Here is a 26,943-nt window from a genome sequence, read left to right as displayed (position 1 = left end):
AAGTCTGTGCCATGGGTATTATGCTAAGGATGGTAATCTACCTGTTAACCAAGAAACCTGTTCCTGCTGTCACCTTAAGGGGTAGTCTTCCTCCCCCTCACTTGGGTCTTCCCAGTGCTTCCTCCAAGTCAGAATTAGTGTTTATGTAGGCAGCAAAGTCAGTCAGTTTAAGACAGTGATTCAGCTGAAATCTAAAAAACTGTTATGTTTGGTAAGCCCAGTTTTCATTATATCAGACCCGTGATCTCAGTGTCTGCACGGTCATAAAGCCACTGGCAGTGGCTGGCAAAAATACACAACCAAAGGCGGGAGGAGAAGGGTGCGATCATACTTTTCTACAACTTTGATTTTAGTTTCAAATGGAATAATATCTGTATTTGTTAACATACAAATACAGATTATAAAAATAGCTCAGAATGAGGCACAAATACCCTGTTAATAATAAATTACAAAAGGAAATAAACCAAAGGTTGTACAACAGCTGAAAAGAATTTTCTTAAAACCATTTTTGCAAGAAATTGCAAGCAGTCTTTAGATTGCTAAATATAAGTGGACGTTAAGACAAAACATGTTTTTATGAAGTTATTATCTTTAATTTAAAGACAACTGTCAGTAACAATAGCTTAATAATTAACTGGTTTTTGACTTTCAAGAGGTTACACCATTTTGAAAATTATATTGGCCATCTCCACTGATCAGAAGGAGGTTCTTCAACTAGAGGCTCCCATGGTTTCCACTGTATCATTTTTCTTGCCAGGGAAAGCTCATTTTCAGCCTGTTAATAAACACCATACACAAATTCTTAAATTCTATACAATTGCCAAAGTATTAAATCACCTCTATTTCCATTCATTATCTCAGTGAAGTCACTATCTATCACGGTCAGGAACTACGACAACGTTAATCTATAAATATCAAAAGGATCTGGGGGTTTGGGGGTTTTTGTTTTTAAAAAACATACTGAATCACCTCCAAACACCCAACCAGACAGTCTGTTCACCTAGCCATTCCCAATAACGACTTCATGATATTTTCCAGTCTATTTGTATTATCCCCCAATATTACTCAATCATCTTCTGCCCTTTCCACTGCTTTAGACTCTGTAAGAAGCAGTGTAATTATACATGGTATATATGTAAGCATAATACAGTAAACGTGTAACTGTGTTAGGTTTTAATACGGTCATCCCAATCACTATACGACAATTCATTTTCAGATTTTTTTTCCCCTGTTTGTTTGTTTTGCAGCAAAGGAAGATATGGAAAACTGCCAATTTTCTGAACAGAAGCTCAGCCAACGGAATACTGAAAACCACTGCTCCTGAAACCTTAAGTTTTCCCACTTTACCTGTACAATGACTTCTTCTATGTGACCACTATTCAGTTTGTCCTGTAGTTTTTGCACATCAGTCTCCTGTGTATTCAAATACATATAAATAAATGTTTAGTTTTACCGAGAAGTAGAAAGCCCAGATAAGGCATGAAAACAAAAATTTAATCCGATCACACTCTAGTTTTCCTCAAAACTACCATCAAATTAGCTGGCTTCTGTCATTTTACACTATCAAAGAAATCTCACACACTTTTCTTATTGGAAAACAAACATCAAACTCTCAATGATAAATACAAGAAATGAGTACTATTTAATGACATCCAAAGAAGCATTAGCAGCTAAGGGCTTTAGTATGTATCTTTAAAGAAAATTTTGATCTTAGCTTTTTATAAAATTATATGCAACTTTCCAATTATCACCTTAAATACACAATACCAGTATTGCATAGTTTAATGAACCAAAAAGTGTTCTTAAAATGTCGAAGGCAAGGATTGTGCTAAGATATTACATTGGTAAGAGCACAAGCATTTTTTTGCACAAGTGTGTGGAAATTACCACTGTTCTACGAATCTTAAAAAAAACTATGTTTTCTTCTAATTTTCACAGAAAATATCAGTAAGAAATTAACAATTCTTTTTAATAATCCATCAATATATTCCAGTCAATAACAAAAATAAACCTCAAGACTTCAATTATTTCTGAACTGATACCTGAAAGTTACATATACTCCTGAAAAAGTCAGTCATTTTGAAAATCATTCTTCTCATCCTAAAAATCTTTTCATGCATAACATTTATGAAACAGCACTGTACTCACTGTTTGCACCAAATTAAATCGCTGCTTTACAATCTGCTCAGTGTATTTCCTATATGCTGCATCTTTGGGAATGTTTTGCAGGACACCAAGGATTTTTGTGTACAGTATTCGCAGGCGCTGAAGTGATCACAAGACATGGTTAAAATACATAACTAGAATTATTTAACTTCTTGTCCTACTTAACCTACTAGCTAACTACCGATATACAAAATATAGAGGGTTATGGTACTCAATCCAGAAATGTAGAATTAACAAAATAACTAAAGTCTGAACCACAAAACTCTGTCTTGGGTAAGACTGGGATTTATCAGGACTGGGAAGTTACCACTGTCAGATTCCTTGGGGGGGGGGGGGGAAGTTGCAATCTTAAGTACATTTGATGCAAAATGGAAACAATAAAAGCTGTGTTTCTAACAGTAACCATACTTTTAAAAAATGAGGCAAATTCATGTCTAAGCCATCAGTTTCTCAAAAATTACCTGGGAAAGATATAAAGAACCACATAAGCTACCAAAGCATAACTAGATTAAATTTTTTTTGGCACTTCTCCTCATGCTGGTGCAAAGTTCTGAGTGACAGACAGATTTAAATTAAACTAAAACCTGAAACTTTTATTGCTGGATTTAAATGCAGTGATAAAGGACACTGGGGTGAAAAAATTGCAGCTTTTGGGCCATACGTTGGCTGGGTAACTGCATCTAACTGAAGAGGAATGGATGTCCTATAGGAACAGAAATAGAAACAGAATACTGCAGTCGAAGAAATACAAAGAAGAAAAAACAGGAAACAAAAAGGGGACTGGCATAGAATCTATACTTCAACTAAAGCATTATTGATTTCTTTACTCTTGGCTTTAAGGCACTGTTATTAGGCTTACCCAGAAGGTGTCTGACAAGGCTGTAGACTGAGCTAGAATCATTTGTACAAAACAACAATGACTTTTTCAGTGGTTCTTTCTGATGCTATTCCTAACTTTTGGTGGCAAAAGCATTTTTGAAACAGAACTCTTGCATAGTGGGAAATTTCAAAGCACAGAGAAATTAAAGAATTACTGAAGTCTTTTCAAAGCTCATGCCTCCTGAATAATCAAGCAAGATGTGGCAAACACACTTTCATTACTGAGCCTGAGGAGGTACAGAAATTGCTACAAGAACCACCTAATGTGGTTCCTGAGAACCACTGAATTGTTCCAATCTCAACAGTGCTTGCCATCACAGGGCCTTGACGTGGCTTTGCACCACATGGTTAACCTCTATCATTTAAGCCTAGCCTATCCCCTTACTATATGTATGTTATTTCAGTACTTGTTGGAAACACAACATAGCAAGGCGGCAAAAATCTGTATGTTTGTGAAGTAGAAATTACATTTATGAAGAACTGAATTTAAACTGTGTTTGCATTGGAGATGGGAGAAATCGAAAACTCATTCATAAAAGTACTTACACAAAGGAGGTTTCTGAAATCAGCACACGCAACAAAAAGTACATGTGCAAAATAACTCCTAATAATATGAATTAAACCTTTAAGAATTAAACCTTTAAGAATTAAACCTTTAAGAATTAAACCTTTAAGAATTAAACCTTTAAGAATTAAACCTTTAAGAATTAAACCTTTAAGAATTAAACCTTTAAGAATTAAACCTTTAAGAATTAATCTTCTTCCTTTAACACTTTGGAACGTTTTTACACTTTCATTAAGTTGGCACCGCTTTAAGGTACACAGCATACCTACATACAGAAACACATAACAAAAAGCTTTGATGTGACTGACAATTTCCATTAAATACAAAACAAGACACGTGACATACCTCATGAGGGTTTTCAGCTACAGCCAACCCTACAAGTCCAGTGGTCTGCACAGAAAGCATAAACATATTTAATATACCTAAACATCTGTTTCCATGCCATCTGATCATTTTGCTTTGGCTCAACATACACCTGACAGGGACCATTCTGTGACATGAGCCTCTGCCTCTCACCACACACAGGTGTGATCCCACAAATTTGCAGTCTTTTGACCAGCGCACAAGAAGGACAGGGAAACCGCGAAGAGAGGCAGCAGCTCACGTTACAAAGCAGCTGCTGGAAAACCTTGCTGGTGGGGTGAACTCCGGCTTACCCGTCTCCTTCCTCCCCACACGACGGGCCAGCCCCCTCCGCCAATGGTCGCTGCTGCCCCGCGAGCACCTGGCGCCGGGCCCGCCAACCCCGCGGGCCGGGGAGGGGAGCCGGGCCCTACGCTCCCCTCAGCCCTCTCCTCGCCGGGCGCCCCACTCACGCTCACCCCGCCGCTCGGGCACCCCCTGCCCTCTCCCCAGAAACCCGCTAGGACAGAGCATGGCGGGGAGGGAGGCCCCCGCACAGGACGAGGACGCAGCAGGCTGCCCGGCTCAAGGGCCCCCGCGGCGCCTCACCTTCCTCAGCGCTCCCGCCATGGCTGCGCTGCGCGAACCGCCCCGCTCCGCCAGCCACCGCGGGCACCGCCGGCCACCGGGCAGCCGTGCGCATGCGCCTGCGTGGCGCCGGGCGCCTGCGGTCGCGGGTTAGAGGACATGGCGAAGGACGCCGGACTGCGCATGCGCCACAGCCGCACCGGCTCCCCATCCCGGCGGGCAGAGAACGAAGGGGGCCGGGTCGGCAGCACACGCGCATGCGCCAAGGCAGGGGTATCACCCAGCGCATGCGCTGTCTGAAGACGGCGGGACGGTGCGCGTGCGCTCAGCGCGGTGGGGTGGCGCGCATGCGCCTAGCGGCGGGTGGGAGCGACGGCTTGGGCCAGGCCCGGTCTAGCCCGGCGGTCGCCGCTACTGCGTGCTCAGGGAGGGAGGCTGGCTCTGGCTCGGCTCGGCTCGGCTCGGCTCGGCCTGGCCTGGCCTGGCCTGGCCTGGCTCGGCTCGGCGGAGGCTCTCCCTGTGAAGAAAGCCTTCTGTCTGCGTGGTGTGGCGGCCGCTGTGGAGGGCAGGCGGCTAGGCCCTTCCTGTGGAGCCGCAGGGACGGGAGGCGGCGGCGCCGGGCTACCCAGCCTTGGCGGGGGGTGGCCTGGCCTCGCCCATGGGGCTTGTCCCTGTCTGCTAGGGAGGCTGCTAGGCCTGCTTTCTGAGATCCATGCCCCTGAAACCATCACAGGCTGGCCCATGCGCAGTGTGTATTCAGGAGTGGTGTCCGATCCGAAGGCAGCCCAAGTCTTGGAGCCCAGTGCTTTTGGATGGGCTCCGTATGCTTTAGCAGTACAGCACGGTTCATGCTTTGCTGCACTTACAAGACACATATATTTGAATATCTCCTTTTAAAAATGTTTTCTATTAATAAAGTTGTCTACATGAAATTGTTAAAGACAGCTTATGATCAATTTGCAGAACTTAGTAGTTTATAAATGAGGAATACTCTGTTGAAAGATTTGTTACTAGAAATGCATCACACAGGAGTCGTAAGTGCTGTATGTTGCATTTAGATTTTCAGCGTGTTTCTAGTAAAGATGCAGTATGCGTTTGGTTGATGAGTTCTGTATGGCTGGTGACAGTACTTGAAATCAACTGATTTTTGCCAAGTGATAACTAACTGCCAGTAATGAGTTCTCAGGACTATTCTAGGTTCATAGTTACTGATTTATTTTATTTTCCAAAATGTTTTGCAGAGTTCAAGCTTCAGAGTTGATTTCAAAGCTGCCTTTCATGAGTCAAACAGCTGTGTCAAGCCTTAAAGCTTCAGAAGTATGTTTGGCAGCTGCTGAGAGCAGTTTTGTGTGATGTGTACTTGGAAATAAAGCTGTTTATGTCCACTCAAGGTGAGATTTTGGTGCAGTAGATGTGATTTGAGTATGTGCCAGCTTCTGTCGTTCTTTCATGAAACACTTAATGTGGTTAGGGTTTGCAGAAGTTTCTAGTACATGAATTCTACCTTTCTGCAACATATATGTAAAAAATAAATACTCTCCGAGTGATCACCGATGCAGTGTGTAACAGCATTTTTATGCCTGGGAATAGGGTCTAATTTAGAAATAATGCAAACACATAAAAAATTAGAATATTGTATATGTATGTATTTAGCAAAATTATTATATTAAAGGGTTGTATGTGCATGTATTTATCAGTCAAGTCTTCCTGAGGTTGATAACTTTCTACCTCAGGGAATAGTCATAAGTATTCTAGAATTTGTTTAATAAGCAGAAGCATGTATATAACTTCTATGAATTTTAGCTGTGAAATTGGTTTGACCAAGAAATTGTGTTAAAAGTAGCTAATTAGCTGCAGAATCAAAAATGAGGTCACTGTAATAGAGTATGGCAAATAGGTAATTTCTGAGTTAATATGATCAGTTAATAAAGCAAAAAAAGCTGTAAAATAATGACGGAGAGTAGAAAACTCAGTTAAGGGACTTGAGATAGAATGGGAGAAAAGAGCAATAATAAGACAGTTTAAATTATTGGAGGTAAACATGATGTTAATTTGAAGATCCAGTTGGCCTTGTATTAAGTCTTATCTTTATGATCTAGCTGCTAATTTAAAGGGTGAGTTTTGCACACTGAGTAAGATTTGATAATAATTGTGTTGTAACTTTATATTGTATTTATTCTGGACAAATTTTTCTTTATAATTCCTTTGGCCTGCTCTTGAGCTCCTCTTTTCCATAACTGGTAAGCAAACCCAACAAACCCAGTTTCAGAATGCCGTAGAGTTCTCACTGAAAGCCAGTCTTCTAGTAAGACGTGTGCTACCTCTGTTCTATAACTAACGCAAGGTGATTAATACAGTTTATGTCAGAATTCAGGGTTTGTGCTTCTCCACTCCTGAGTGTTCTTTGAGACTGCATTAGAGAGACCTGGGGTTTCTTTCCAAGGCATTGAGAATCTCTCTTTCATATCAAAATGACATTCTTTAAAAATTTCAGCCTTTTTTATTGGATCATCCCTGTATTTTCCCTTCTCTGTGGTGGTCCAACCAGATGATCTGTCTCCTGATTACACTAACCGACCACAGCACAAGTTGTTCTGTGCCTGGCAATCTTCTTTAGCCAAATTAGCTCAGTTAGCATCATTGAAACACTAGTTCTAACCATCTGTTCAGACAACCCAAGAATGTAGGTGCCCTTGCCACATCCTAGTACAAAGAGTAAAAAACAGTAAGCCATGTTGGTGAGACAGTTCATGAAATCAGTCCGGAAGTGATACAGTAGGAAGTTCCCCAAATTGCCAAACTCTGTTTCAATACATAATTTATTTTAAAATATAACAACTCCAAGACCTAAGAAGTATTATCAGAGTGCATACAATAATTACCTATTTTTGAAAACAAATAAAAAAAAACCCCAAACCACCCACATACCATTTCACAGTTTATCATCTGTTTAACACTGGGAACTCTGTTAGGAGTATTATCCTATGTGTTAGTATGCAGTGTGTAGGCACCCAACGAAGGCCTTGCTATAGCTGTGACTTCTCTTCCCTTTCTTGTCTTGCCAATGAATTTATCTCACTGTGAAGTCTTGCAGATTGCCTTATGATTTGGTATCTGGGCAAGAGTCTTATTTATTCTGGCTTGACATGCATGGAACATAATTGACTGATGTATTTATAAATAGTAACTATGTAAGATCAGAATCAGACACTGTTTACATAGCAATGCAAAATAGTATTAAAAAGGTCTGAAAAGCAAAACAATATCATGCTTGTAATATGGATGTGTACTAGTCCTGAGAATATCCTGGTTATGTAAAGGAAATGAAGGAACTCAAGGTAAGCAATTAAAACATTTGTCTTCTTTATGTATATTATTAATATTTTAGATATTTTTAGTATATAAGAATATATTTCTGTGCTTATCAGCTCTTAGCCAACAGTAGAGCAGGGTCTCACCCCTGTTTGCTTCTGTTGTACTTTTTTTGGAGGCTCGCCACACTTACTTAGGTCGTGCTGGCAAAAGAAGTTGCAATGAATATTATTTATCATCATTAAATGGTTTTCTTGATCTTGTGTCCAAAGATGAGTTGCATGTAGTGCCTTAGTTAAGCTTACAGTTTTATGGATCTATAAATGCAAGTGAATCATGGGGCACGGAAGAGATCACAGTGTACAATTTCATTTCATCAGAACAATTAAAGATAAGCAGGAAGTTTGTTGTTTCAATTTGTTATGTTCCCTTTTTGTCTGTTCATTTTGGTAAAGATAGTAACTAATTGGTTAAAACCAAAAGAAGACAGAGGTATTGCATCAGTGATATGTATGTCTAGCTAGAGAAAAAAAAGTCCAGCTTCTTCCTCATCCCATGCTTGTGATTTAACTTACTGGGTACTGCTATTCTTGATGTTACTCTTAGGTTATTCTGCTTTTGCATCACTGCTGTCTGTGGTGCTGTGCCTCCTGCTTCTTTGTCCAATTTCAAGTTATTAAATCTAGTCAAAATAAGTACTATAATTGGCTGTCACTGAATCTGTAAAGCTTTGCATCATATCAGCCTGAGAGAGAGATATTTGTCTTTGGTGATGTAATATGGTGGGATCTACAACCAGTTAAAGGCTAAACCTCAGTTTTATTTTAATTTATGTAAATATCTTACCAGATTTTGTTAATGTGGCCCTTGAGACAAAGTTGGCAAATAATTTATTTTCTTAATGAGAGTTGTTTAACCAATGAGGGCACAGATAATCTTATTATACCGTCCAGACCTTGTGTTACATTTGACAGGATTTTAGAGAAGTCATGTGTAATACTTTCCTGTGGGTCGAGTCTGCTTATGTTACAGTTGTACAAGGTCAGACCTTAATTTATCTAGCAACTGCGTATTTAATTTTAGAAGTATCACAGGACACATCAGCTTGCAGGGCACTGTTCCTGGCTGTTCAAAATTCAGGCCCCAGAGTAACAGTGGCAAGATAATGGGTTGAAAAGGTGAGAATATATGGTATGCTCGCCAATTAGACTAACAGAGAAGTAGTTTAAGACTGTAATATTTAATAGACTGCGTCTAAATTTAGACTGCTATTAATTATTTTATTGCTATGAATAACCTCTTTGCATGCCTAAGGGCCTTCTATTTATAGGGAGCAAAGCTGGGATTGTCTAGTTTATTTTAAGGATAAGAAATTAGAATAACATTAACACTCACATAACTTTAACTTTATACCTATGTGTTTAGAAGTGATGAACGCTTGATACACTTCTTTCCAAGGAAAGACGCAACTTCTGTGATTAGCAAGTAGTTCAGGTTTTTTTCAATGAAAAAACAGTAGCTTAATTTAAGAGAGCAAAACTTTCTTCTTTTTTAAGGAAAACAGCAATAAGTAATATCTAGTTTTTCAGGCATAAACGGGAAAAAAATCAGAAAAATATCAGACCACTCAAAATGTTATTTAAGGAAAATATTCTTGGGAATACAAAAAGTAAAGCTTGTTTAGAGTAAGCATTTGCAATTGTTTCTAGTGATCTAGTGCCTGGGTCTGATAATTGTGAAACTTCCATAGGTGAATGGAGGAAGATTTTGCTGTTGAGCTTTTTAGCCTTTTCATTGCCACATCACGTAATGTAGCAGGGATGTCTCTGCTCTGCTCAGTGTACCAGCCATGCTGTTATATTCCACTGTGATCCTAGTGGAACATCCACGCTGCAGTCGGAGCTTGTCACCTCAGCACAGTGTATTACCAGCAGTGATATAGCAAATCAGGCTCTCGAAGCACGTATAGACCCCTGGCAATGTGTCCAGCACTTGTGCTCTGGTGAGCTGTTTGCCTTATACTTATTCTACCATGTCACAGTCACTTGCTACCTTACTAACTTTCTCATTTTAAAATATATTATTTTTGTGGGATAAGATAATTTGAAGACAGTACACACACCAATTTTGAAATGCTGCTTATCTGAGACCTTTCTGGTTAAGTCTGTGTTCAAGCAGAGCTTTATATTGCCTGTGGCATAATTGGTCTGGGGAATACAGCAAAGCAGGAGGTAGCTGACCAAATGGATATGGAAGTTAGTTATATGACCAGAGAAAAGAAAACAAGTTTCTATGATGACATGTAAACCAATTCCTTCCTCTAATCTTTTGGAGAGAAAGGGGAGGGAGAAAGGCAATATATTTTTCTGAAAATAAAAGGATTTTCTTACTAAATTACTATCCTGCAAGATGCTCTGTGCTCTTAACTTTTCTTGGAATCAGTGGCGTTGGAGGGTATTGATCACCTCACAGGACTAAACCGTATGTGAAGATCTTCATAAAGATACTGTAATATACCAAAACAGCCTTCTTCCAGAGAGTTTGCAATGTGAGGGTCTAATCTAAGGCCTGTATAAGTTGCCAGGAATCTTTTTGGTTCAGGCTCTAGGATAAGTATAATATGATGGGCTGTAATACAATAATTTTCAGTCTCAATTCTTCTAAGGACAGCAACTTCAGTAGGGCTTGGAGGGCATGAAGCTCCATCCGTGCAGATCTGATAGGGTGAGCATGATTCGTAAAAAAGATGCTTCAAAAACTTCAGCAATGGCATGAAGTCTTCAAATGGAGGGTTTTCAAAACATAAGGAAAGGTGGGAAGAAAGGGAGGGTAGCTTCTGTTTGCCTTTAAGCTGCTGTAGGGGAAACAAGAGGTTATGAATATTACACATTTTTCCTTAATAATCTTATGTAACTGAACTGTTTAGTCTCATTAGGAGCACCTCCCGTTTGACAGTGAAGTGTTAATTTATTCTAAAATGTACTTTCCTTTTAGCTGATGGCAGGAACAGATTGTAGATATTTTTATTGAGGTACACTTCTAAAACTGCTAGTCCAAGAGAGGTTTTCTTCTCTGCTGTCTAAAAGATTTGTCAGTCTTCAGAACAGTGTATATTTGTCGGTTAAATGATGGAAGCTTTAAGGTGCCATCAAAATTCGAAAAATATTTATGAAAATGGGAAGATAAATGCGCCTTGACTCGGAATTCTCCTGCTTATCAACCAAATGCCAACTAGAGATGAGGAAGAGAGGCTTAGTTTCATGGCCTTATTGCTGATGAGGAAAATTTTACATTCTGGTTAATAAGAAACTTGTGGCAGCATTTAGAAAAAAATATGGTCAGCTGCTTTGTTTTGTTTAGCTTTTTGAAGTTTCTGTGGTTTGTATTACACCTTGGAAGTTTAACGTGGGATACCTTCCTTTCTGTATAAAGCAAACTAGATTTTAAAAAAACCACTTCTTATTAATTCGGTTTTGCTGCAACAAACTTGATAGGCTTTCATAAGCTTGTTTTGATCATAGGAGTTTCAGAATATCGTTACCATTTTTTTTTACAGAATCACAGAATCGTATAGGTTGGAAAAGACCTTTAAGATCATCGAGTCCAACCGTAAACCTAACACTACCAAGACCACCACTACACCATGTCCCTAAGCACCTCATCCAAACGTCTTTTAAGTACTTCCAGGGATGGCGACTCAGCCACTTCCCTGGGCAGCCTGTTCCAATGCTTGATAACCTTTTCAGTGAAGTAAAATTTCCTAATACCCAGTCTAAACCTCCCGTGGCTCAACTTGAGGCCATTTCCTCTTGTCCTATCACTTGTTACCTGGGAGAAGAGATCGACCCCCACCTCTCTACAACCTCCTTTCAGGGAGTTGTAGAGAGCGATAAGGTCTCCCCTCAGCCTCCTTTTCTCCAGGCTAAACAGTCCCAGCTCCCTCAGCCGCTCCTCATAAGACTTCTGCTCCAGACCCTTCACCAGCTTCGTTGCCCTTCTCTTTAGAATTACGGAGAAGTTCGTATTGTCCATCCTGTCCAACAGGATGCCAGTCAGTCGATGTTGTTGGTCATTTCAGAAGTCCTTTTTTTTGCATGAGAAGTTCTACCTAAACTACAGTATGCCAAAACATAACTTCCAGAACTTCTGAGCATTAATATGATGTGCAGCGGATTTAACATTAGGTAGTATGTGAAAGATTTTGGTACGTATGTCTGCATTGTGCTGACCAGTTTGTCAGTCTAGCTTGTGTGTGAAATCTGATTTTGGACTGTTATGCTGAAGTCTTGATTAGATACACAAAAGGAAGGACCAGAGAACCCTTCAGAAAAGCTGTCTGTTATGAACAGCATAAAGGTCTATTCTTCTAAGCCAAAAAAGAAAATGTGTCCAGGAAATTATTTTTTTTAATTGTTTGTGGAAGTTTTTTTGCAGTCAGAGGTGGCAGTCAAGACCAAAGTTGTATATTTTTTCCTTCAAAGAAAATGGGACTGAAGTGGGGATTTTTTTCCACTTTCCTTCAGATTGTCCATCCTTGCGGATAAAAACCTGGGCTGTGGTTCCAGTACATACTGAAAAAGGTGGGAATCCGCATTATGTGGGAATCTGAATCCAGGAGACCTTCTGAGTCAATCTGACTCTAAGTCCTTACTAATTTAATTTTGTTTTGCAAGCTTTATCATAATATACTAAGTAGTGAAGTATTTGTATATGGGATTATAATATTGGCAATGGTACTTTGATTGACTTACTATTTACTGGAACAATGCAGAAATTAGTCTAAGAAGAAATCTGGTTAGCGCTTTCCTTTGAAGATCATTTTCAGAAAATGGCCTCCAAATAATTTCTACAATGTTCCTTCTCTATTTGTAAAATGACTAGGACACCCCAAAATGATCGTTCTGTGAGAAATATACAACAGATGCTTAGTATAATTGTTTATGTTTTGTGCAACACTTTGACAATGACAAGTGTTCTATGTGGTACATACAGTAAATTACTGGATAAACTGTGGGAATAGTAGTTTAATTGTTTTTTAAAAAAAATTCAACATCTGGTGTCCACAGTCTGATTAAAAGGCCAAACATGTTAGGCTACTAAGATTGAATCAAACAGAGAAATTCTAGCAAAACCCAAAGCTCACCTGTAAAAAGTTAGGTAGGTACAGTTATGCGTATATTAACTTAAATTTTTGTTCCTTATATAACTCTTATGATAGATAAATACTACTTTTTAACTCTTTAAGAACCTGCAGGAAGATGGTGTAAAAAGCAACATTCCTGATCTTCCAGTTATAATTTACCAGCAAGGCGTTTGTTTGATGTGATGTCACTAGCAAAAAGCATAGTGAACATAAGCCACAGTTAAAGTTGGTGATATGAGCAGACTGAATATATGCTGGTGACTATAGTTAAAAGGTTTGACATACTCTCTTACTGATCCACTGAACCTTCCAACTACTCTCACACCTGGAAAACAGTAACTGGCACAGCTTGACCTCACCCAGGCTTGTGTACCGAACTCCTGTGAATGTCCATTAAACTTTGTGACTGCAGAAGTAGCACAGAGACTCACGTATTTAGTCTGCTTTTATAGACCATGCCTTGGCAGTGTAAAAGTAAGGCAAGATTTGCAAGTGTTTTGGGTTTTAGGTTTTTTTTTTAATATATTAATGATGACTAAAAGTGATAATTAATGACACAGGACCATTGTAATGTTGTACAACTACCTATCCATGAAGTCCAAAATCTTATACATTATTATATTAGCATAAAATAAGTTTTGCATTTGGTATCATCTCTCTCAAATCCCTTATTTATCCCACCCATCCATGCTGGGTTCAGCCTCAGGAGAGGAGAGGTGAATACAGGTTACAGCTGAAAACTTTTCTAGTAAAGTTTTTTTTCAATTCAGAACTGAATGACATGTCACCACCTAAACTGCAGTGGCACGCCGTCGGATTTCTCACACTGAAATCCTGTGTCCAAATGGCACTAGTTGGTGGATCCATCTTGTATCTGCTCCCAGTGCCGTATCGGGTGAAGGAAGTGGGGAAAAATGCTCTTTCCCCATGCAAAGGAGTCAAGTTAGTTCATAGCTTCTCTGAAATAATTTGATGTTTGTTTAAATCCTGAATAAGTACGATGTGTGATCACCCTTAGAACTGGTCATGTGTTTCATTCTGAACTGCAGACCCTCTCTGTAAATAATTCTCAAACAATTTGAGTGTTTTTCTTTTTTGTGTCTATAATTTTTAAATGTACATGTGTTTGCATTTATGTTCATGAATTCTTTGTGAATGGCTGTTTGATTAAGAATCATTCATGAGGCGATAAGTTCGTTCACTGTTCATTATTCATGCTTATATGGAAATCATATATGTACTGACTTGATGACCACAGCTTTCTAAAGAGGAGAAGTCTCTTTTTATGGTTCACAAATTGTCCAGTATTTGTCTGTAGATGACAAATGTAGTGTGTGGACAATAAAAAGAACTTTTCCTAAATGGCATGTCTAGTACTAAATGTTTCCAGGGTTGTTTTCTTTTCTATCACTGTTTTTAAACGGGAATTATATAATTTTTAAATAGGAATGAACTCACCAAAACATTATTAAATTAAATTGATGGAAACACCTGATTTTATTATAAAAAATACCTTAAGCAGGATATGATCCTTTGCAGTATATTTTTGTGTGTATTTCAAAATAGCTCATCATTATAGCTCACCATAAAAAATGATGGATGAAAGAGAAGATTTGGTTGAAGATCTGCTCACTGAGTATGCCATACAGCTTAGCATTCAAGAATCAAATGGGGCCAAACCACCAGTGTCTTCCAGCTATAATGACAGGTACTGTCAATTCAATATGTGTTAGAGATCATGCCACATTTTAACAGTTTTATCATGCTTAAAACAGTTCTTAGTTTGACTGTTATGCCTCTTTTTCATTGTCTGAAGCAATGACTGAAAAGAGTAAACAATAGAAATGTTGATTTTGTTTTTCTCAAACATTTCTAAAACCTCAGACTTTAAAGGCAATAAATTTGGATTTGTTAGTTATCTGTCTGCAATTGTAACGGTGTCCCAGTCTTTCCCTGTGTACTCAGATACATATGCGTGCAAGAAAAATCCAAACCAGAACAACAACAACAAAAAACCCGCAGGGGTGTTCCAGCGAGGGTTCATACGTGACATTAATGTTACGGTTAAGAGTGGGTCCCATGATTGGGAAGTGTAGGGCTCAGCTGAGCTACGTAGGGTGATGAGAGCTTAAGGAGATGAGATTCAATTGGCTAAACTAATACTTCCCTTAGCTGTTTAGGTCATTTAACTTCTTATGAAAAGTGTACGTTTGAAACAAAGCTAAACTTTGTCTTAATAGAAGTTCGTTGGCAATAATCCCATAAACGCATTGTGTAGATTGTCCTGTCTAAAGTGGAAAGATGTAGAACTGTAAGTCTTGAGGGACTGTTAACCTTTCCTCATTTCCTGTGGGATCTCGTGAAGGTTTGGGTCCTCCTGGGGCTCCTGTTGTAGGACTGAAATCTCCCATTTCACTGAAGGCTCTCAGCAGAGCCACTGGGTACTCTTGTTATTTGGCTGCTTTATTTTTTTATTAAATCTGATCTATGTTTTAATATGCTTTTATCACCAAAATATCTCAAGGAACTAGCAGGCACCAGCATTTAACTTCCATGTCATGGAGGTTTAAATGATATTGTTAAAAACATTGCAACTCTCTTTCGGGGAAAATGCTACCATTGATATCATCAAACTCTCCTTCATTAGTGAATATTGACATTCTGATGCCATCAATTTCTCATTTGCTGTCTAAGGTTTCTGAATCTGAAGGGCTTGTTTCTGTAGTGTGGGGCAAATACAGATTTTTAGTCCGCGTCAGAATTCTTTACCGAATTAGGAGTTTTATCAGGTCAGCCTGCAGCAGGAATTGCGCCTAACTCAAGAACTTTGGATGCTCTGAAGGTCCATAGAACAAGTGTAACTTAGGAGATCACAAGGCTAATCAAGATTGTGGTTGATGTATTCAAAGGAAAGTTGGCTCATATGAAAACCTAATGGAAAATATTGAATAAATAATATAATGCATCTACTTTTTGTTTATATTTTCTATTTTCTGCTCTTTTTTGGATAGTTTTGTACCACCTAGTGAGGAAAATAGGAAAATTGTAACATCCATAAAGCAAGGTAAAAGCCCCAAAATAAAATAGTCCCTTTGCAAAATGAGCTTTCTGTATATTGTTTTTCCAACTGCATCCCATTTATCTGTTGGATTTTTTAAGGTCAAGTATTTGGGCTCCAAGAACTTGTGAAACAGAAATATGCTTTGGATGAAGCTGATGAAAAAGGGTGGTTTCCATTGCATGAGGCTGCAGCTCAGCCAATTCAGCAAATACTTGAAATAATTTTAGATGGTGAGTAAGGTAAAAATATCCCACAAGATAAGGGGAGCAAAGAAGCAAGCAAAGAAATATAGAACAATAAACAGCCATCCACAACAACAGGCAAGAACTGTTTTACTAAAAAAAGTAAGATCAAATCCTCCATGGAGTATCTTGCTTATGTTGTATAAACATTCAGGCAAATTTTCTTTTTGGGAATGTTGCATCAATTTACAGCAGCGAAGAACTTGGACCGTTTTTAACGTTTTGTTCAGAAACCTACAGACAGAGCAAAAATTACTGTTCAGTATTCAGTGTGCTTGGCAGTACTAGTTAGGTCAAGTTAAACATAATTACAAGTAATTTTCATGAAGACTTAGCATTTAAGGATTTCTGGTACATGTGTGTTAACAGCCTTGTGCTTTAATTTTGTTCTATCTTTTCTCACTTCCTTATCTCTAGCATCTTATAAAACAATGTGGGAATACAAAACATGCGATGGAGAAACACCATTAACTTTGGCAGCAAAAGCTGGCTTTGTGGAAAATGTACGAACATTACTGGAAAAGGGTGTTTGGCCCAATACCACAAATGACAAAGGAGAAACTCCACTTCTTATTGGTAATTGCCTCCTCTCCCTGGGTTTAAGCAAAGTGAATGGCAGCACTTCCCCTCCGTTAAGTACTCACCCGAGTACTCCTGTTGGCTTGTGTGGTTTAGATGCTGGTCATCATTGTAGATTAAACTAAATGCCCAGCACTTAGTGAAATGTACCCAACATTCAGTTCGGCACTCATTACGCTTTCGGTGATCATTGAGCTGCTCTTAAAAGATGTTCCTTACCCTTTAGGTGATTGCTGAGCTGCTCCTAAGAAAATGGGACTTATGTTTTTGTTCAAGGCACCTTCTTAGTGTCTTCAGGTGCTGTAAGACCTTTTCCAACCTGGTCCTATTTGACCATTTTAAGGTACAAGTATGGTACGAGAATAAGCTGTTGCTTTAACTTGAATGTACTTTTTCTGGAGGTCTGGAGGTTATTGGAGTTTTTTAGTTTTATTGGATGGGTTCTTCAGAAGTAGGCAGGTATTCTCAATTTCAAAATCTCCCATCTCATTTCTCTCCCCTCTTGCACTGAAAACAAGCTTCAACTGCGTTTCTAAGCAATACCCCAATCTAAAGAAAGATGATTCCTTTGGAAGATTTTATGCTATTGGTAGATGTAAATGAGCTTTACTATACATGAGTAATTTAGCTATATTAGCTTCTGATTTCTGTTCAATGTCAAAACATCTCCATTCTTCTGAAGAGAATCAATCTGTGAAATTAGTACAATATAAGAAAATACAATATATAATACAATTATCAGTATTAAAATATTCAGTCCTCTGAATTTCTGTTAACTTTCGTAAGATGCGATTACCTTATTAACTTTTTAAGGCCCTGAGGCATTTCTACGGGGTTCCTCTGCAATGTCTTGCTTTGCATTGTTTCAGCTCTTTTCAGTAATTGTAAGTCTGTGAAACTTTTAAGCTATTTTCAGCCTTTGCTTTTAATGAATCCTGCAAAGAGTTAACTAGACCTTATGAGAAGGGTCTTTCCCCCTTATAATGCCAATTTATTTTCCTAAACATTTCTCTATACAAACTCCTGAAAATGAGGTTTGTCAGCTATGTATTGTTTATGTGATGCTTTTTATGTTTTTGTGTCACTTAGCGCTGAAAATGTGGATGTAGATATTGTTGTGCATCATACATTTCAATCTTAGTCCCAGTGAAATAGAGGATCAGGTGCTTAACACTTAATAGATGATACTTATGATTTAGTTACACCTTTTAATTTTAAAGCTCTGGATTAAAGGGCTCTTCAGTACAAAGGTAAATACTGAAGAAGTATCTATCTAGTGGAATGATTTCTGCTTCCAAGTACATTTAGTAATACTCTACTTCAAAGCAATTGTGGATAATTATGAAGAGTATTGCCTCTTAAAAACCTTCTCACTTGTATAACGGGACATTCACAGAAGTTAAATTTGCTAACCCTATGACGCTGATCTCCCTCAGCTGCCCCACCAGTCAGTGGAGAGATCTGCTATTCCAAAGGGTAGTTCAGAAGTAAAATTAGACTCTTACTCAGGATCACTATTTTATATGTAAATAATTTGCAGGTGTAGTTATCCATGAAAATTTCAAACCTGGAACCTCAAAAGGGCAGAACGTGGCCTTTAAGTACGACAGATGTCAACTGTACTTTGGCTGACAACAGCCACTGAGTACACACCAGGATTAGAGTTACCAGGTGACAAAGTCACAAGTGGAATTTTCTCGGGACATTGTAATGTTTGCACCAACTTTAGAAGTAAGGACCATATTTGAATATTATTTTACTTTTATTGTTGCTTTTCTTTGTGAAACGCCTACTTCTGCTTTCTCAGAATCAAAGCAGTGCTGCTTTTGTCCTCTGTGCTCCAAACTGATGTGTTTTCCAGCTTGCGTTGTTTTACCTTGATTTCCCGAGCAGCTGACATTACTATTTATTTACCACTAAATTGGATTCCCAGATTTCTAGGACTAGAAATCTTTTTAATTTCCTCATATCGGTACACAAGGAAAAGCTTTTCTAAACTTATTAGATGTCTTTAACTTTCAAGCCAACATACCTGAAAATGTAATTGTATTATTTTCTTCCTTTTTAAAATATCTTCAAGCTATAAGAAGGGGCTCTTTTGAAATGGTATCCACTCTGATTAAACACAACTGTAGTATCCATCAGCCGTGTGTAAAACGTTGGTCAGCAATGCATGAAGCTGCAAAACAGGGACGCAAAGATATTGTTGCTCTTCTTCTGAAGAATGGTGGAAATGTGAACCTTAAGGATGGATATGGAGTAACACCATTAGGTGTTGCTGCTGAATATGGTCACTGTGATGTGCTGGAGCATCTTATTCATAAAGGTATGTAGTCAGGTAAAAGGGAAACACACCTCTGCACTGTCGTACATCTTGCCTGGTTGCTGAGGTGTTTAGGGTGATCATGGAAAAGGAAAGAAAGAATAGTGATGAATGAGAAGATTTGGTTTCTTGGAAGGAAAGAAAGCATCTATGAGTGTTCCTGCTAGACTGGAGTGATGCTTACATGTTTCCATAATGCATGTGAGAGGAGTGGCAGAGTTGATACCAATCCATGTCAATCAAGGAAGGACTTACTGCTATACATGCCCTTCTTCCTCCTCTTTATTTCTCTTTACTCTCCTCCCTCCCTCCTTCCTTCCTCCCTTCCTTTGTTCCTTCCTTCCATTCTCCCTCCCTCCCTCCCTCCCTTCCTTCCTTCCTTGTACAGGATTATATTGGTATTAATTAATGAAATGAAGTATTTTTGAAATATGCCAGAATTTTGAAAATCCTCAGTTATAACACTTACAGTCAAAGCAGACCCTACTCAGGTGAGCACTTGAACTTGTATCTGTACAACTCTTGTTTTGCCTTTGAGTTTTAAATTTTCCACAAGAACTATTTCTTGTTTTAGTAAAGTTTTAACTTAAATACATCTGAAAATTAAGAGGAAAGTACTCTGGGCTTGTTTTTATGATGATCTGGAGATCACTTTGGATATAATTATAAACTCTGTATCCTCCTTCAAGGTGGAGATGTCCAGGCCTTAGCAGATGATGGTGCATCGATACTGTTTGAAGCAGCTGGAGGAGGTAATCCAGACTGCATAGCCCTTCTTTTGGAATATGGAGGAAGTGGCAACGTGCCTAGTAAGGCAGGACTGCTTCCCATACACAAAGCAGCTTATGAGGGGCATTACCTGTGAGTATGAGCTTGGACTTTACATTTTCTTTAAGATACAATGTGGCACAAGCGCACATTGAAGAAGACTGTGGTAAACTTGCAAATGTATATATAATTTATATTTCGGAAGTGCTTATGTTACATTAGTTTGAATTAACTTTTAAGTGTTTTTTAGCATAAACAAAGCAGAATGCAAAACATACTCCTTGGAACTAAGTGAAAACCACTGAAACAACTTAAACACAAGGTGCTATTTGACAGTGCTCAAAACTGGTGCTCTGTGTTTTGATCTTCTTTTGTAAAGTGTCTAGCTGGTAATTTAGCATATAGCTGGATGAGGGTTGTTTTCTTCATGCAGGGAAGCGATGCTAACTAGTTTTATTCACTGTTTTTTAGGGCCCTGAAGTACCTCATTCCGGTCACATCCCAAACTGCAATCCAGAAAAGTGGGTTAAGCCCTGTTCACTCAGCAGCAGATGGCCAGAATTCGCAGTGTCTAGAGCTACTCATTGAAAGTGGTTTTGATGTCAATACTCTCTTGGCTGAACACATTTCAAATAGTTATGATGATGAAAGGAAAACCGCACTTTATTTTGCTGTTTCTAACAATGACATTCTTTGCACTGAAATATTGCTCAAAGCAGGGGCAAATCCAAACAAGGATCCTTTAAACTGTCTTCTTGTGGCAGTGAGAGCTGGCAACCATGAAATTGTAAGGCTGCTCTTATCTTACGGAGCAAACGTCAATTGCTACTTTATGTTGGTTAACGATACGCATTTCCCCAGCGCCATTCAGTATGCCTTGAATGATGAGGTAATGCTGAGGCTGTTGCTCAATCACGGATATAATGTGGAGATGTGTTTTGACTGTATGCATCAAGATATCTTTGGAAATTCGTTTGTGTGGTCAACTCCAGAGGAAGAGATTCTCCCCGGGTGGACTTCTTCTGTAATAAAGGATAATCCAGTAAATACATAACCTTCCTTCCTTCTCTTCACTTTGCTCTTTTCATTAGCCAGCTTTAAGTGTTCCAGATTATTGTGCAGAATTAAGATGAACATACTGGCAAAATCCTTTTTTAAAACACCCTAAAATAAACCAGCCATTTTTAATTTTCTACTCTGAGGTAGAAAAAATTATGTATATAGAGTGGTTTTAGTTTGGGGTTCATATATTAGAGATTTAGGAAGGACGTTTTAAGAAATCATGAGGCAGGGTTCTGGAATTTCTGTTCCTATCTATCCCAACCAATGGAGTAGATGTGTTTCCAAAGAGAGATCACTGTTGAACAAAACAGTGCCACAAATTATAGCAATGTTATAGTAATTATTGGCCTTCAGGCCTGTTCAGATGAATTAAGGAATCACAGAAGTTAAGCATGGAAGAAAATGGCTTTTAAAGTAACCTACCTAGGCATCAATTTATGACTGTTAAAGGTTATTGCTAATACTTTGTTTAAATTATCTTGTGTAATTGCTTTAAAATGTGTTATTTTGGCATTTCTCTGCGCAGATTTTGAAATTATGACTTGATGTGTTTTCCCTTTCAGTTCTGTGACTTTATTGCTGTTCCTTGGTTGAAACATTTAGCAGGAAAAGTGGTTCGTGTTTTTATAGATTACATGGATTATGTTCCTCTATGCACAAAAATTAAGTTTATCTTAGAAACACAGAAAGAATGGACAGAGATACGTCAGATATTAGGTAAATATCTAACTTCCAGTTAATGATGTTATGATTTGTTATAGGAGACTTTAATTGCTTATGTCAGGTCACATTTATCCAAAGTGTTTTAGCAGTCCAAATGTGTACTAGCTAAGAACTAGGTTGTGCCTGTCATCCAGTCCTCAGATTGAGACAGATCTTTACCTATTGCCACTGGTCATAAATTAGTTAATCAGACTGCAATATGGCAAACTTGCATCTGGTGAGCATTCCTCATAAGGAATGCCACTGTTGTGTGGGAAGCCCTTTTGGTTAAGCAAGACCACTGAGGTACTTCTCAAACTCCTTATTAACCCATATGACACCAATCATAGCATAGCTATGGAGCACAACTTTTTTTATTGAGGAATATTGCTCACATTTCCATCCTTCTTTTTGCTCCCTGGATCTCTGAAGTCTATTAATCATTCAAGGATTATCATATGAGCATGTTTTAGATCCCATTATGTTCAAGGTGGTAGGTGGTGACAATAAGCGTACCATCACAATCTGTGTACCATCATTTCCTAACTCCGATTTACGTGATAGACATCTAGAGTTGCCATTACTAATACTGTAATTGAATAATATTTCTTATGTATGCTTTACTTTTGAAGTTCTAGACATTAGCCTGGACCTTCCACCATTGGTGGCACCAGAGATAGGTTTCACCCACCTTAACTTAAAAAAATCTGTTGGGGAATGTATTAAATGTTCTCTTTGCATGAATTAATTTTATTTGACTTTTTTTTTTAATTTTAAATAGAATTTGATTTCACATCAGCTGTTAAGAAACAAAATATTTAGGTTTAAAACTGGTACCCTGTATTTAATTTTGCTTCAGTATTTTACATTGGCATGCAGAGAAACTCCTTTTTGTTTGTGTCACAGGAATATCCAAATCATTTGGTAGTCTTTACTGATATTTCAAGTATGGTGAACGTTTTTGTTATGTTCAGGAAGGCTAAATTACACTGAGCTCTTTGACTGACGTAAATTCTGATAAGAAGTATTTGTTTAGAAGACTCAGCAGGCCCAAGCATGGTAAGGTCTGGTCCAGGTGCCTTATTGATACAGCAGAAATGGAAGGTGCCATGGCTGGCCTCAACATGCAATTTTTAAAAGGTGCAGCTAGGGAAAGGAGAAATCGTTCATCAGTTACCATTGATTATGCTAAATAAAGTCCTGGTTTAGGTGTTCAGATGAGTGCTCTGGAGACAGAGTACGGTGTGCATATTTCCAAAAGTGAGACAATAATGTTAAGCAGATATCTGACAGAAGAAGTTTGATTAATATCGGCATTGTTTATCATCACAATTCTGAAGTGAAAAGAATGGTATTTTATTCAGAAGTGGCAAAACAATAATGCTCTAAGATAATAGATTTTGATATTAATTTTATTAGAGCATGTTTTGAGTTTGTGAACTGGCTTACAATCATTGTTAATGGCATTGATTTTTCCACCATTTCTCTCTCACTATTATTTTTAGATAATCCTCGCCCACTGAAACATCTGTGTCGTCTGAAAATACGTAAACTCTTGGGGTTAAGGAGTCTCCAGAAACTGTCATCCATGAAGAAGTTTCCACTTCCACCAGTTCTCAAGAACTATATCCTATATAAAGAATATGATCTGTATGGAAAAGGGATACATTTAGAATAGTTTTCAAAAAATAACTGCATACAATCTGTAATTTGACTCATTTCCTCACTATTTTTTACTAGCTAAAGAGCTGCTTGATCTCTCATATACATTCACAACATTCTGATATTTGTTGTTAATAGTTCTTTTATGGGAACAAATTTTTCTTCAAAACTAGTACGTTAAAGCTCATGTTTTAACACAACATTGTACTATCCAAATATAGGCTAAAATCAGAATAAGTACGCTATAATAATTATGTAGAACAGTACACTCTAAATGGGAATTCAGATGAATAAAGGATAAAAGAAGAATTTTCATGATGGACTTCCCAATGAAGATGATAAATTGCTGCTCTCAGTTTGTGGCGTTAGTTTATCTGTAAACAAATATATGTCTAATTTAGTTTGGCAAAGAAAGTTAAACCACTAAATGCACGTCTCTGTCATGTAATTGGCCTGAAATGTAGCACATTTTGTACTTTGAAGATCATGGTCCTATTATAAAATTCTCCAATCACTTAAAAGACTCTTTTTAGCTGTTTTTGCAGAGTGTTTGCTCCCAGTGTGTGTGCCAGTGTGCCAGTACTGTATGTTTCAAGGCTTGGCAAAATTTGAGGGACTTTTAAGTAGGCTGTTTTAAAGGAAGAGTAGGTTTTGATGGACAAACAAGCCAGGAAAGGGAGCGGCATATCCCCTTGGATGAGAAATGTTGCAATGTCATAACTTTAATTGTGGTTCCTACAGGGTTTTGACAGATCACTTCTCAATCAGACTAAACGCCACCCTCAGTCATGCTGTGATGCACTTGGCAGTATGCTTCTGCACGTCTAGAGAAAAAAATATCTGATTAAATATTATTTAAATTACTCTATTAAAAGTGGATTGCAGTTAACTCCCTTTGCTGTTCTACCATCCCTTCCATCTTGGCGGGGGGGTGGGGAGAATCCAAAACCCCCTCAACTAAGAAAAGATTTCAGTTGGTGGATATCAGGATTACATAGTGCATAGTCAGAGTTTAGCTAAAGGTGTAATTTAAGAGATACACTGGTTATCACACACATACACACACTCACACAAACCAAAGGTCAGCTCAAGCATCCTTCTGCCCTGCTCCCTACACTGGCTCTCCCTGTTCTTCAGAACTTCTCCTTATTTGCTGGGTGTCATTGTCATATATAAGTTATTAACACCTCAGTCAGAGGTCTAAACTGCACTTCCAAAGGGAGCTACGTCAGTCCTTTGTGGGTCTGTCCTTCCTCACAACTGATGTACGGGAGCAAATGGAAGGGGTGAAAATTACTGGTCTGGGACATGTAGAGGGTTGAACAGAAGGCTTAATTGCTGCTTCTGCTCTTACTAGGGGTACTATTCATCTGGCTTTCCAAAACATGCCCTCTGATTTTTTCCCAGAAATTTTAACCTGGATGAAAAAGAAGAATTTGGTCACCTGTGAAGAATTTCTAGGTATCTGGCATCTGGGCCAGGCCCCTGACAGGAGGATGGCCTGGGTGACTGGTGCCTCCAGGCATGGCCTGACCACAGTGAACCCAACACAGCTGTCTGCAGTCAAGGCTCCACTGGTCAATACAGCCTAGACATAACAGGCTGCATTACCTATAAACTGATATTTCTATGTGAGAATTCCTAAACAGAAATACGGGCTTAATAATAAGTCTTAAATAGCGCTAATTTTAATGAATACAGTGACCACAACACAAGAATCTGGGTAGTCACATATCTGATACAGTATACTGCAACCAGCAAAGGAAACATGAGCAAATAGGGCTTTAGACAGGAGATTTTAAACCCTTTCTGTGGCTAGAGCCAAATTCCATTAGTAATTTTAGTTCATGGGCCAAGGTTTATATTTAGGACTTCATACACGCCTCAGGCAATAGTTACATTGCCTGTGGCATCAAAGCATTCAGCTCTAGGACAGGGCATTGCCCCAAGTGTTTAAAATATCATGAACTAGTCCTTAGAATATCATTAGGTAAGCTAAAAAGACATGATATTATTGTGTTTATCTTTTAAACAATACATCTGGGCCCTTTTTGTTGTTTGGTAGCCTGTTATAGAAGGTGGCCTAGTCCTGTTTTAAAGCTTTTCTGTCCTTCAACATTGAAGTTGTTTATTTATGGAAGACTTCCCCCCCTCTTCCCCCCCAGATGCTAAAGGAAGTACAACATTATGAGAAAGCATCTTTAATGCTTTCAAGGCATCTGTGAACTGAATGGAGGCAGGAGGGGCAAGACTTTTTTTAAATGGAATATAAGGCGAGATAGGCATGGAAAGGGAGCTGTTTACCCCATGTCGTGCTTATGGAACAGCTAGGAATTGAACACAAGTCTTTCGACTCCTATGTTTTGCAGTGAGACCATTGAATACTACTTTTATGGAGTTGAGTACGTGCTGGTGGGAGCAGGAGAGGTAACTGGTCCAGGACTGGTGGTTGTGTGAAAAGAAGCTAAGGCAGCAGCCCCAGCTGGGAGAAGAAATTGGTAGGAAAAAACTACTCCTTTTTTCCCTGCTTGGACTGTGATTGAACCCTTGCAACGCTTGGATTTAATTTTCTCTGCTATTTGGGTGTGACTCATGGGGTGTTCCACCGCAACCCAATTCCACGGCATGTCCACCCCATGGACGATGTTGGCGAGAAGTAATTAAACGCCCTGGCATTGATTCAGGCATGCTCTGGGGTAGGGACTCCTATCGGTTTGAGGACAATGTTTGAAAGCAGAAGGTATCGTTTGGTCTCTGTTTCTCATAAAATCTGACACAAGCAGCTGCACCAGACTGATGAGCTCTCCAAGGAGCCAGACATTCAACAGTGGTTACGTCAGCCTTTGCAGCACCAGCGAGGTGGACTTTGTAGCTGTAAGTGTTTTCATAGCTCAGTGAAGGACCAAACCATAGCCATGAGTCCTGTATATGACCAGCTATTCCCTGTAGGGACTATAATGTCGTCTGCCTTCCATAAAAATTCCATGCACTGGTTACCATCTAATCTTGGGAGCTGGCACGGCAGATCCTTGTTCTGGGTATTAAGGGGGAACAATTTTACTGTTTCACTGCAGCAGTTGGTGTTCTGGCTTGGGCTCTTTGTGCCTGAGCTGCCCTTTTTCAGGCTATTGCTGATAGTACGGGAGTCATGCGTGGAAAAAACACAGTCACAAAGCCACGGGCTCTTTGGTGTCTACCTTGAGGTAGGGCAAAGGGATTTTTTCTGACCCTTACTTGGGGTAGAAAAAGGCTTCTAAAAATTCCAGCTGTTTATGGTTTGCATGGAGAAGAGTGGCATAAATTCATGAGCACTTACCTCTGCAGAACAGGTCTTGTCTCTTTTGGTTTTCCATCACTGCCTTTAATACGCACCTAATCAACAGCCTCTTGCCCTCACCTCTGTGTCTTCTGTGTAGCCAGCTTTGCCTCCCTCGTGTACTCCACCTGCTGAATCTGTCCTTTTAAAGCCTCCCCCTGCTTTTTTTTCTTGTGAGCCTTAGGACAGATAGATGTCTGCTCAGGAAAATGCTATCAAGAGAAGTAATTCCA

At 38.9% G+C, this 26,943-nt stretch overlaps 2 protein-coding genes across 8 annotated transcripts; one reads left to right on the top strand and one right to left on the bottom strand.

The window, feature by feature from the left end:
* Window positions 1–569: 569 nt before the first annotated feature.
* Window positions 570–4,716, bottom strand: NDUFA5 (NADH:ubiquinone oxidoreductase subunit A5). Its single transcript, XM_075493172.1, has 5 exons — window positions 4,562–4,716; window positions 3,956–4,000; window positions 2,149–2,265; window positions 1,348–1,413; window positions 570–775 (listed from the first exon to the last, which is right to left on the bottom strand). Exons 1-5 carry the CDS (start codon window positions 4,580–4,582, stop codon window positions 674–676), a joined length of 351 nt encoding a protein of 116 aa, XP_075349287.1. The 5' UTR covers window positions 4,583–4,716; the 3' UTR covers window positions 570–673.
* A 195-nt stretch (window positions 4,717–4,911) lies between these two features.
* On the top strand, window positions 4,912–23,775 carry ASB15 (ankyrin repeat and SOCS box containing 15). Of its 7 annotated transcripts, none has more exons than XM_075493123.1 (11): window positions 4,912–5,288; window positions 5,782–5,931; window positions 14,562–14,703; window positions 16,007–16,059; window positions 16,155–16,286; window positions 16,716–16,874; window positions 18,958–19,203; window positions 19,890–20,061; window positions 20,440–21,010; window positions 21,594–21,747; window positions 23,238–23,775. In XM_075493123.1, the coding sequence occupies exons 3-11, from the start codon at window positions 14,588–14,590 to the stop codon at window positions 23,408–23,410; spliced, it is 1,776 nt and encodes a 591-aa protein (XP_075349238.1). In that variant the 5' UTR covers window positions 4,912–5,288; window positions 5,782–5,931; window positions 14,562–14,587; the 3' UTR covers window positions 23,411–23,775. The 7 variants fall into 7 exon arrangements, with proteins under 7 accessions (XP_075349238.1, XP_075349228.1, XP_075349218.1 ...); XM_075493113.1 differs by adding an exon at window positions 12,376–12,432 and having other exon boundaries at window positions 4,912–5,931; XM_075493103.1 differs by having other exon boundaries at window positions 4,912–5,931.
* Window positions 23,776–26,943: the final 3,168 nt, after the last annotated feature.

The sequence above is a fragment of the Mycteria americana genome, chromosome 1, assembly GCF_035582795.1.
Source record: "Mycteria americana isolate JAX WOST 10 ecotype Jacksonville Zoo and Gardens chromosome 1, USCA_MyAme_1.0, whole genome shotgun sequence".
NCBI lineage: Eukaryota > Metazoa > Chordata > Aves > Ciconiiformes > Ciconiidae > Mycteria > Mycteria americana.
The sequence above is the reverse complement of the archived record's forward strand: the minus strand, read 5'-3'. Positions and strand labels throughout refer to the sequence as shown.